General features: G+C 39.4%; 1 protein-coding gene across 1 annotated transcript in view; it reads right to left on the bottom strand.

Annotated features, from left to right (window-relative positions):
* Positions 1–9,301: 9,301 nt before the first annotated feature.
* ipo11 (importin 11) overlaps positions 9,302–12,806 on the bottom strand; it is a 110,622-nt gene continuing 107,117 nt past the window's right edge. Inside the window, exon 30 of the mRNA XM_054611057.1 lies at positions 9,302–12,090. Coding sequence (XP_054467032.1) covers positions 11,926–12,090 — 165 coding nt within the window. The 3' untranslated portion in view covers positions 9,302–11,925. The remainder of the gene's footprint in view (positions 12,091–12,806) is intronic.

Raw genomic sequence — 12,806 nt, 5'->3', positions numbered from 1 at the left:
TTATAAAACTACCTGGTTTGGTTTAGTAAAAGATCGTGTTTTGGGTTTAAATAAATACGCTACCTTTGGCCCGACGTTTGACCCACCCTCCCTGACTTCCCTACTCAGACTCCTGCAGACTTTCATTAAACGCATTTGTGATATGTCAATTCCAAACGTAATTGCACAAAACAAACCTTTCCTCACGTCATTGATAATGCAGTTCCGTTGTATAGAAACCTACTTTATAGGTCATTGACTTGTTGTGGACATGAGATATGAGCAGTTCAACCAAAAAGTGAATGTTTCATCTGCATGGTTTTGGGGGATGAAAGTATCCTGTATTTCACAAGAAAAAAGTAAATATTAGAGAGAAAAAATATAAAGTATATATATATATATTTTATTTTTTCTTTATTTTTTTTCTCTCTAATATTCTATCTTTGTAATCCCTTTAATCATCTTGTGACCCCTTAGACTAGTCTTGGGACCCTATAGGGGGTCCCAGCCTCCAGGATATCTGATGCACAGAATAAAGCCGATAACTCCCTAACTAAAGAGACTGACAGATCTAAGAAAGGAACATGATGCAAAAATGGAGCTGCATGTCAGAAACATAATCCACCACCATGTTCTAAAAAATAAGACTTACATACTGAAGTATGAATTTGCAAAGAACTTCTAACAGAGTGAATACATTCAAGATTAATCACATCCTGTGTGACATATACTGTATATCAAACAGGCAGCTGACAGAGCCATAATATCATAAGCAAATGGTGTCACTGATGAAATCCTTTTCTCAATTTGTAAATCCCCTATAAATCGAGATTGAAACCACGGGCAATCAGGTAATCCAACAAGGTGTCTGGACCTCCAGGGCACCCATAAATCTCTTGTTGAGGATTCCTCCCCGTTGTTGGGAGTCTGACAACTGACATGCGGGAGCTGGAGGCGGCACACAGTTTTTGGAGTGCTGCTAACTTCATAGAGGGGAAAATTGGACGTTTGCCATGCTGTTTCTGATATTAAAAAGGGGTGACGAAGTGAGCTTATTCTTCACTTTGAATGCTCATCTCCTCTCAAGCTGCAGTAAAAAGAGAGGAATTATAATACGTGAGTCCTACCATATTATTAGTGACATTGTGGACCTGCATTCAGATGTGGTGCCTTTGTAGAGAAATGCATGCATGCAATTCATATATGCAACCTTATGTTCTTTTTCCCTGCTGGAGGAAACAAAAAAATAATGACAGCTTTGCCATCCAATATTAATCAGCCACCAGCAGGGAGAGACAGAGATTGAGTGCGATAGAGGGTTTGAGGGGGAGAGTTCGAGGAGGGGAGGATGTGGTGAGGGGTATGTTTGTGTGGGTGATGATTTAACACTCCACTCACTCTGCTCTCTGATCACACACTCCAGTTACTCGAGTGGACCTGTAACCACGCTGTCAAACACCTGTCGAAAGGCTGACAGCGTGATTATCACAAGATAAAAAGAAATACAGTCAACATCGCTGATGCGCCGTAGTTTAACTCGCAGCCTATTGGGTGTTGGGAAATGAACCAATGACCGTTTCGTATCGGGCTTTAGTGAGAGTCGTCCAGCTAATTATGATAAACACACACATGGATAAAGAAGTGCAGATTAAAGCCGTGTTTTGGCTGCGAACACTCCCTCAGCTATGACATAGAGCTGTGCCAGCAAAGTCTGTCAGTTACAGCAGCAGCAGCTGAGCAGAAAGTAGATTATCCCTCTGCTGATCCGTTGTTTTCTACACGGGGTGGACACAATAACATGAACACCTCTGTAGTGTTAAATCAATCCAGCACAAGGGCTATGGCAGATAATACTAATAAACCTTTGCAAAGCTCACAATGTTCAACTTCTGTAGAGGCTTTGTCTGATAGGTATTGATTCAATTCTATGGGGATATTTCAAATATAAGGGTTTGATTTTATCATGTCGAGTAAGGTGTTCTAGTAACTGTGTGTGTGTGTGTCTCTAAGTTGATAACCGAACGCTCAAGGGAAATTTCCCAGTTGGTGTAAACATGGGCAGGGAATATTGCCGGTGAGATGCAACTCAGCTGCCAATGTCTGTAACAAAACACAGAAAACTGCATGAACACAGATCTTGTTTTGATGTTTATATTACTGTAGGTAACATATAATGTGTTTTCTATTTCACTGCATGTGTGATCATTCTGATACATGTTTGCGTCTGTCTGACTTTGCTCCTGAAATGATGTTTTCCTCATTGTGACAATGCTTTCATATTGACTGGGTCGACTGAAGTTGCTGCTGCGCTTGAGTTCACCTGTGTCGTGTGAAGCACAGATAGTTGAGGGGAGGAATTACATTTAAGACTGTAATTCAGGGTTCACTTAATTCATGTACCCTTTTTTCCTAATCTTTCTCTTTACTAATCGCCCCTCAGTCTTGAATTGCAAACACACACAGAAAATAGACTATGCACACACACACACACACACAATCACAGAATCAGTCTTTCTGTGTCCTTCACATTCATTGTTACAAGGAACCGGACTGCTCTAAAGTCTCTGTGCCTTTCTCCCCCTTTTATTCACCTTGCACTAAACAGTGAATAACCGATAAGAGCATGTTTTAGTTTTATAGTACCACTGATAAGGGGCCATTGCAGTCTTTTCAGATACAGGCCTTATCTACTTTACCTTTATGGCTACCGCTTATCAATGACTCCTTTCCAGACATTTCAGGGGATTAGGCCAGATTTACTTTCTTTTACGGAATTCCATCCGTTTGCGCTATCATGTAAGGGACAACATGATAACACTGAATGTCGGAAACATCTATTTGTGGGCCCAGGAACTTAAATAAATTCCCACTTAAGGTGAGCACGCATCAATTAAATTTCCCATGTGTAGAAAAAAACGTTGTTAACCCTTTAATATGTAGACAATAATGGACAGTTTCTCAATTTTTGAAGTGATTGAGTGTAATCAATGGCGTCAGTGGTGACGTACACTACGGAGCACTATCAATACGCTTTTAATTGTTTGTAGCTCTTGTTACCATTGAGTTTAAATGCACTTAATTCAACACATTGAAACTAGAGTATCTGCCAAATATTTTATAGTGAACACCTTCTTGTCTTTGCTTCTCATACAACGGCACAAAAAAAACATGAAATATAGATAAACAACATATAAGGCGGATGATGTTTTTGTCGGCAGACACTGCAGATGCTCTCCACTGACTGCAAAGTGCATGATGGGAAATGCGTGGCTATCCCCTGATCTAAGAGCTGATTGGTTTCGATGTTTGATGAACAAAATACTTTATTTTGTTGATTGTATCAGTCTGATTTTGCAATATGCAGGTTTGTTCAGTTTACTGAATAAATATCACTCCACATGTGGGATGTGAGGATTTTTGAAGATAACATCTGATGTTAAGCCTTGACAATCTAAATATCTCACAGCTCAATAATAAAAGCTAAAGTCTGCTTTCCTCTCCAAGTGTATTTTTTTTACTTTTGATTCATGTTTTGAATCTCTTTAGATTTAGAGGGACAGGCCCAGCAATTAAGTTTGTAAAAGAAACAGCGGCCAATCAACAACAGTCACACATGTGCAAGAGCATAACTAGCTACGCATTTGCATAAAATGTGCATCCATGTGCACAATATCAGCTAAAACACAGCGGAAAAAAATTATGTTATGACTTACCTGTGATGACTGCACGTCAGCAATGACATCATGTCACTGTAATCCAATGATTTAGTCAGTTGTGTTTCAGGGAAAGCATGAAGGAAGTTCACACAGTGTGTCACCACTTATGTAATGTTGCCAGGTTTTATACGTTTAACAGTAGAGTTTTCATGATGGGTGGCCCAGCTGTTTAGGACAACACTCATCTTGGGAAGTATGTCACTGGTGCTTAACTTTAGGTCAATTAGACTTTCCCAAGTCCACCGCTGAAAATCTTACAGCGGGTTGATTTGGGGCTGAATTAGCATTCACATCCACCTCCATTCTAACTGTTATCTAATGAGGTGGGTCGCGGCTCAACTTTTTCTGTTACTCGCGACGTTACTAGGTGACATAACGTTATGTTCATAATGTGCCTTGTTGGTTCTGACGTTATTTAAACCTGAGGCTAACTAAAAGCAGCTAACAATTAGCTTGTAAGGCTCCAATTTCTCTGCTCTGAACAGTAATGCATGATGAGACAGAGGAGGCTCATGGACCTGACAAGACCCATATTAAATGTTTTCTTTTCCGGCTCATCATCATGGTTGTAGTCCTGACTGTATAATGAGCGTGGGAAACAGCTGCATAATGTATGACTGCATAACCCTGATGATAGGCTTTGGACATTACACATTCTTCACAGAAAACCGGGGTCACGAACTTGGGGTTTGGAGTTTGAAATACATAAGCCTTTATCAGGTAGAAAGGGGCCCTATTCCAAACCACTTCCTACACCTCCCGATCCACTTCCACTAGGCTTGCACGTTAGATTGGAAGGCCCGCTATAAGATTGCGAAATGTCCCGCCCTTACTGACTACGTGTAACGCCGTTTTGTGGTCGTCAAGGAATACACTCCGTACAAATGTAGTTCCTTGCGACTAGCCGTAAAAAAAATGTATCTGCTTGTAAACTGCTCAAGCAAAGATATACATTTAATTGAATCATTACTATACACAAGTAAACATCTTATAGGTTATATTGTATTAAGGATAAAATATACCCTTGTCTAGTCAGGAAAACAGTAGATGTGGTCATTTGATTTGGCTTGTTTTTAAAAGGAAAATGAATAACGAATAATATAGATAATGATTTGGAAGACTGTTATTATCATTATTATGTTTGCTTTTGTGCTTAGATTTTGATGTAATGATGATAACGATCATTTATTTTTCACTGTGTGTCATGAGCAGTATTAAAAAATATTTTGCCATTGTTCACCAGTCCACCTTCACCAAATATATCTTTAGAGTCAGCTGATGAGACGAAAACTTGTATCAAGGCTAATTAAGACTGACTACTTCGTCAATATCTAATTCTGTCGAGTGAAAGCTGCATAACAGGTGTTATTACAGTGCATTACAGAGTTTGACATTAGGACAAAAGAAGAGGAACACTGTGCTCAAAGCAGATATCTTCTCAGGGACTCAAGGGAAATTAGCTTTCTCAGTTTGAAAGAAAAAAAGACGAGGCCTACTGTGAACAACAGGACAGTTCATTGGTTTCTGCTCAGGAACACACCAACAGTTTAAAGGCATCATCAGTCAGACGAAAACAAGTAATCTTATAGGTCACCAGGACCCTCTGTCCTTACGGATGATCAATAAAGTGGTCGATTCCATACATCACCTATATCCTGTTCCAGGAAAACCTTTACATATGGACCCAAAGACACACTAAAAAGTGCAATAGTACCCAGCAGAATCCAAAACTATTGATATCGTTTGAGAAAAAAAAACATGTTTTCTCCGTCAATGCAACCGTAAATAATGTGAAAATACACACAAAGCCTTGCAAGATATTTGCCTAAATGATCTACAGTGTGTGTAGAGTATGTGTGTCAGCTCTTTCACAGACAGAAGATCAGGAAAGAACCGTATTATATTCATATTTACACCTATTTTTCAGTATTTGTGTACATAACAGTCCTGTCTGTTCTTTAACTTTATCTGTCCAGCATTTTCATCCGTGTCCCTAGCTGTTATTCCTCGTGTGTGCATGCAAATTGGCAAAGAAATGTGATTACGATTTTGATTCGGTCTAAAATGCGCAATATCCTGATTTACATAAAAAGTAAAGAATAATTTTACAGGATTAAAAATCTGAAAGAGCATGTCAACGTAACTTTAGATATTTTAAATGTTATTAATATTCAATTGTTACAGACTTATTTCAGTTGGAACTGAGGGTTGATATGATGCCCTTCACCTCAAGAGGTGCTGAGTCATATTAGTGAGACAACTGACACTCTGGTGATAAAAGGGAGAAAATGCGGCAGTAATCTGATTGGGCTAAAACTCTACACTATAAGAGCAGGCGGGAGACGAGAGAGAAACAGACTACATTATTACCAGTGGAACCTAGTGCCCACCTGTCTGATTAGTATCGGCTGCACTCCCCACAGCCTGCAGCATAATAAATACTGTGATACTCTGAGATGGGAACTAGATTCAGAGGGCAACTCCATTTTCTGTGTTCCTATCTCTGTTCTCCTACAGACTATGACATTTTATTTTCCTTGTGCTCTCTCATCTCCCAGTGTTTTATTTTTCATCAAATATTAATTTGCATTTGCAAACATTTGCGATGCTGCTGATGGCCGTGCCTTGTGCAAAGAACAGGTTGTCTGGCAGCATTTTTTCACTTGCATCACGGTAATATATGAAAGCATTTACTGCTTCTGGCAATTGGATGAGTGTTAAATACCTGCCGAGGAGCCCCCAAGGACTTAAATTTTACAGCTCAGAGTACATAAAAGTAGGTTAACACTATGATTTTTTTTTTGCAGATGAATCTGCCAAATATTTTCCAAATTGGTCAATTCAACTTTTCTTCTATAAGATGTCAGAAAATAGTGTAAATGCCTTTTAAGGTTTCTTAAAGCCCAAGGTATGTTATTTCATTGCTGGTTTTGTCCAACCATCACTCCAAACCCAAATTGTATTTGTTTTACTGTCATATAACTAGGGAACGCTAAGTATATTTGTTTGTAAATGTGAATGATTAATCATTTATCAAAATAAGTTTTCTGTCCGTCGAAAAATGGAGATTTTCCCTACATTTTTGTAAAATTTTGATGTGGCAAATTAATTCTAACCCTTTTATTAACATTAAGTAATTGCTGGCTTTGTCTGTCAACATTAAACACACATACGCACACAACATGGTGCCATGTACCACCATCATCTGTCTCATTGTCAGTGCTCTTTGAATAGAGTGCCATTGGGTTAAGGAGTTTTAAAGCCATTCTTAGTTGCCGCTATACAACTCTCACCTGCTCTATTAAACTCATTAATCAGTGGACCAAAGTGTGACACTTTAATCATTGGACTTTTCACATTCCTGCAGAAGCGCTTTGCGATGAACATGGACAAAGTGCTATAGACATCAAGCTTGAATAGCCGTGATACCCAAAGACATGCTGTATGGCCACGTACAGTAATGATCGCACATGCTCTGAACCTCAGCAAGCCTGCAACAGGCAGACAAGAGCCGCCACTTCTAATCACAATCTTTGCACAGAGCCACATGGGCACTCACCCACACACTGTCACTGATACTTTCCCGCAATAGCAGCATTCAAAAGCCCTCACACAATCAGAGTGACAGGTAACTGTCAAAGCACAGGGAAGGAGGGAATCAAAGTATCCTTCAAGCATGAGCTTTTCTACAGGTTTGATCTACGAGGCATTTTACCTGTCATTATGTTTCAAGGATCAAATGAGAATGGCCTGTTTAAGCCTGGATGGCTCAATGAAAAGATCTCAGTGACTTTGAGAGATGTCAGATGTTTTGCTGATGCGTGGCAGGAGTGCAAAGGATCAATGGGGGTAAACTTGCTGATGCTGCTCATTGACCAGTGGTTGAGGAGGCAGACATTGCAGAGATGCTCTAACACGGCCAAGGACACACTATGGATTGGAGCTCAGTATGTAGAGACATCACAGATATTTGAGTGCAAGTCAACTGTTTTGACTGTACAGGATTGTTGCATTCATATACTGTATATACTTAATCCTTATACAGCCTATTCATCAAAAACAATCAATAGATCATTACTTGAAACGTGCTGTTTAAATTTACAAATTATAAGGAATTTTAATGGTGGTGAAATGGATCCGGACATTTCATGTTTCTGTTGAAAAGTCTTAAAGAAAGGAATAGTTCAACAGTTTAAGACTGACTTTCTTGCCAAGAGTTAGAAAAGATGATTGCACCATAATCATATCAGTGTCATAATTGTAAATCAAGCAGTTCTTTTAGCACAGAGACTGGAAACAGCTCTCTTGGCTCCGTCTACAGGTAACAAATTGGCAGGAAATAGAGTCTGTGTATATATCCCAAACTGTCCTTTAAATGCTTGCCTAAATAATGTAGCCAGCTATATGAAAAGTGTTTAATGTCTAGTTATTAATTACTGACTGTTGTGTCCTTGGAATTAATCAAGATATTCATTTATTGTATACTTATTGTCAAGTTAGTAGTGTCAGCATAACAACTAAGTGTACACTCCTTTATTTTGACAACTACCCTGAGCAGCTGTCTTTTTGAAGAGCGACCTCACAGCAAGGGTGACTGGACAGTTATTGGGAAGAGCATGGAAAAAGAAGTGTAACTACAAAGGGCTCCATTTACATCTTTTTGGATGGGGGTTATTGATATTTTACTTCCCACATGCCGAACACTTACATCATCCTGGAAAATGCTTTGACAAAAGTCTATAAATGCAGGTACATAAAGAAGAGAATTGACAATTACCTAAAGTTTCAGAATAAGGAACATGCTGCTGTGAAATGATTGCTTTAAAGTGAGGAACTAAACCAACGAAGGATAAAAAAGTTATAGATTAGCATTAATCCTCCTGCTCTCCTCAATCATGCATTCCACAGGATAATTAACACACAGCCTGGTCGAAAGTCTACCTGTGGCTCTTATCTGTCTCTAAAGGACTACACTGGTAGTCCGTGCAATAGCAGTGAGGATGAAAGATGAATGGCCGTGTCCCTTGGATTAATAGCGTTGGAGAGGGAGAAAAAGCCGGGCGGGAAGTGAAGAATCCTTAATCGTTTCTTTGCACTCTATAAGCTACTCAAGTGGCCGGTTGCCTGAAGTACATTTATTCTGGAGCTCTTAAAACGAGCGGGTCGATGCTGGCCACTGCTGCCTGTTTTCTTGTCCTTTAGCGGAACTGGAGCCAAACTTTGAGTTGTCAGTCTGTGTGGAGCCAGCAGGAACTGAGCAGCACCGCCGGTACAAAAGCTACATACTATGTAGCTTTTGAAAAAAAAGTCTCCCCACTTGTTTATTACTGCAACATTTGCTGACTGTTGCAGAATTTATAGAATTCCCCAGGAACAACACAATGTATGGTGAAAGCAATATATTTCGCTTTGAGGTAAAAACAAAAGGGTCATCTTTTGTTGTACAATACATTAATCTCTACTGTGTCATATCCAATGGTTGCTTATGTTATTAGTAGGGGAAAGTCCCTAAATAAGTGGGCAATATCTTTGATGGAAATAAACTTAGATCGTTCCACTAGGACAGAAAAATGGTTTTGTAATTGGTTTTAATATTGAAAGTAGCATAAGACAGATGTAAAACCTTGCCTAGCACTTTCACATGGATTTATTTTCAGTATCATTTTTTACACACACTAGGGCCGTGGCTTTAGGGATGACAATGTTGGTTGTTGGTTCCATAACTTTGATACAGACTGAAAAAGCTCAATACCTATTGAATGGATTGCCATGTAGTTTTGTACCAACATTCATGCTCTCGATTACTTTGGTGATCCCTCGACTTTTCCTCGAGTGCCACAACGAGTTTGACAGTTTTGATTCAATGGGAACTGTCATGACATTTGGTACAAACATTTATGTTCCCCAAAGGATGAGCTGTAATCACTTATGTTAACTTTTCATTTTAGGAGCATCATGAGGTCAACATATTGTCTTTGTGATTATGTTTATGACCAAATAAGTCTAAAAGTAACATCAATCCCATCAGTCTCGGCTGTACTTTACACCTGCCAGTGTTAATATAGTCATTATGTGCACGTTAGCAATCCTGATGTTGGCATTTTGCGACAGTGTATGTGTGCCCTGGTATTGCGCTCCTCCTTCCTCTTTACTCTGCGATCAAAGTTGAGTTCTCAGTGGTGCAGTAATGAGGGTAATAGTCTGTCTTCAAGACAGTTATTATGTTAGTGCCATTACATTTGCTTGAAATAAACACACTCCAAAGACGAGTACAGCGGATAATATACACTTTGAAACAGCATGAAGGATTAGGTGTTTTCAGTTGCATGCATCATTAAAGTAACAGAAATACACAGTATACCATTTACGCTGATAACTGCATTTTATTAAATGCTTTGGAAAAAGCAACAAAGATCATTTCTCATCAAAGCATAACCAACTTGATAGCCCAGAATCATCTCTCTACTGTACTTCGCGTTATGCTCTAAACTTCATAATTGCAGTCTTTAACAGAAAACGAGCTAAGAAATAATCTGCTGTTTAACTAGTCAAGATATTAACGTAATCGTAAGAAAGCTCTTCATGAGTTTCATGGATAGGTAAGGCTGAAAGCGTAAGGCCGTAACTCTGACTGCTACTCAACTCTATCAGTGTGTGAAAGGAGCTAGTGTCAGGATTATCTCCCTCCCAGGGAGGTGGACCAACCTGATGAAAGCAAATAAAATAATAGCAATCTAGGAATTTCAGATGAATAGATTATGAAGGCAGGGGGACTCCAATTAAATCACATTTTTCTCTCTTTAAGAGTTTCAAATTATAACTATAGATCCTTTTTTTTTTTTTTAACCCAACTTCAGATTTGCGTGAAACAAATCCACATGCCACTACAACCTATTGGAAAAACTAGTTCTTCTGTAAAATCAAATATAGCAAAGCCTCCTCTCTACCACTAAAATCTCATCAATGATTGGTCAAATCAGAAGGAAAAAACGGAAGAGCAGCCGCACAGCTACACGCGACACAATGTATGTCAACTCATAAAGTCACAGTGGCTCACAATAGGACTTCTTTAAAAGCCACTGAGGTCATAACTCATGAGATAATTTCTAATTGAATTTTTAAAGACCCAACCAAATGGCATGTTACGTTTGCAGTCGGTCAGTATTTTGTACAAGTTAGCACTGAGTCATGAAATATGGCAATGGTTCAAGATCAGGGACTAATTTGAACAATCCTGTTGTGGTGCTCCAAGGCCTTCTAGCCTGGTGTTAAAGAAACAATGGTGAGAGAAGATGTGCCACTGAGGAAAAAAAAGATGAAAACAGGTGAAACAGTTTTTGGTTATTAAAGTGCTCTGACACACCATCAGTTAGCAGCAGTATGTATATACATATGAATGTGGTTCAGCACAAAAAATTAAAAATCACCCATTTTACAGTCGAAAACAAAATTCCCTCTAAGCCACCTAAAAACGAAAGAAAAAGTTCTCTCAGTAGTTACTTCAACTTGACCTCTGGTTATGACAAAATTATCTTTCTTTTTTTTTTCCAAATGGAAGAGAATTTAACAAAAAGTAAAAACAAACTAAAAGGTAAAATATCATCCATACTTTACATACATACAAAATTACATATCTTTTTTTTCTCCTCTTTTTAAGAATAGATTCTGTAAACACTGCTTTAGGTCCTTTAGGTATGGTTTATCCTCATTTCTGCTACAATCTGTACCTTTCTCCGTTGAAAATAGTCCGAGGATCCTGCTCTGGCATCTGCAGGTGATTATATTTCTTCTTCTCTGACTCATCAAACCCCCAAACTTTTGTACCATCCATCGTATATTCTACCAATTCTAACTTAAAACCACAGAAAGAGAAGAAACTACAGAACAATTGAGTGGAAGCTCTGGTGTGGTCATGTTTTAGTGTGGGTAAAGGTACTTTGACATTTTTCAGTACGCACATGGACCCCCACCTTGATAAAGACGGATGTAAAGGAATCCAGATAGTGGAGAAAGGGATTCAGGATGTAAGCTGAGGACATTGGACAAGGCTAGGTCTGAATATAGATAAGGCAAAGCCTGGGTAGAGGTCGGGAAGGGTTGGATTAAGAGTCCATGCGCCGGAAAGATTATTAGCCTTTCCGGTACATTTTTAAAAAAATTGAGAGGGTGGGTGGGGGTTGTATTGGGCAAAGATGTTTGTGTAAGGTAGAGAAGGATTTATAGATGTGATTCAGAGGCCTTGGAGGAACTCCTGGAGCTGCCTGACAAGCTCTGTGTCCACGGTCTCCATCAGGACCCCGAAGCTCTGGTCCCCCATCATGGCCTGCTGCGCCTTCAGCTTCTCATACACAAACTGCTGGAGGGACACGCTGTGCACCGGGTCCTCCAGGGCCAGCTGTAGAGGGACAAAGAAAATAGAGAGGTTACAGTTAGGACGCCAACGGACGAATGTGCACTCAAGTCAACTTTTTGGTCGACGTTTTGTCAATTAAACCACGTTTAAAGCAAAATCATGTCTCTGAATATTTAGTCATCAATTAAAGGTTTGATTCTTCTTGGATATGACTGCAGTGTTGAAGCAGAGATGGATTTTGGGATTTCCTTTTCTCCGCTCATGCTTTTGTTGCAGATTTGCTTAAGCTCACCCAAGTTGGAGCATTGTGTAAAGGGATTCAGATCTGGTTTTGGCTGGGTCAGTGTGGGATTTCTACATGATTGTTCTGTCGGTGTTCCGGGCTTGATTCAGTGCTGTGCTCTCCCTGCAATGCTTCACAGTCTGGATACTATGCCCAGCTTCCCTCAAACTAACACTTTGCATGGCAGCTGAAGATTCATTCTATGTTGACAGACTCTTTGACTCATGCTGTCAAGTTTTTTTTTTTTTTTTTGTTGCAAACTCTGGTCCACTGTCAAGTGGAGTTTTCTGTTGTTGTTCTGGCACTGACTGTTGTCATCCCAGTAAGATTTCACATGTAATACTGGTGGGTCAACTGACATGAGGGCGAGAATATACTGACACCATCTTTGGGTGATGCTTACTTCATGGTCTATGAATGTACAGAGTCTTAAGCACAACTACCCACCGCATTCCCATCATGCAGCATTTGTGGT

This window comes from Anoplopoma fimbria, chromosome 13 (genome assembly GCF_027596085.1).
Source record: "Anoplopoma fimbria isolate UVic2021 breed Golden Eagle Sablefish chromosome 13, Afim_UVic_2022, whole genome shotgun sequence".
Classification (NCBI taxonomy): domain Eukaryota; kingdom Metazoa; phylum Chordata; class Actinopteri; order Perciformes; family Anoplopomatidae; genus Anoplopoma; species Anoplopoma fimbria.
The sequence above is the reverse complement of the archived record's forward strand: the minus strand, read 5'-3'. Positions and strand labels throughout refer to the sequence as shown.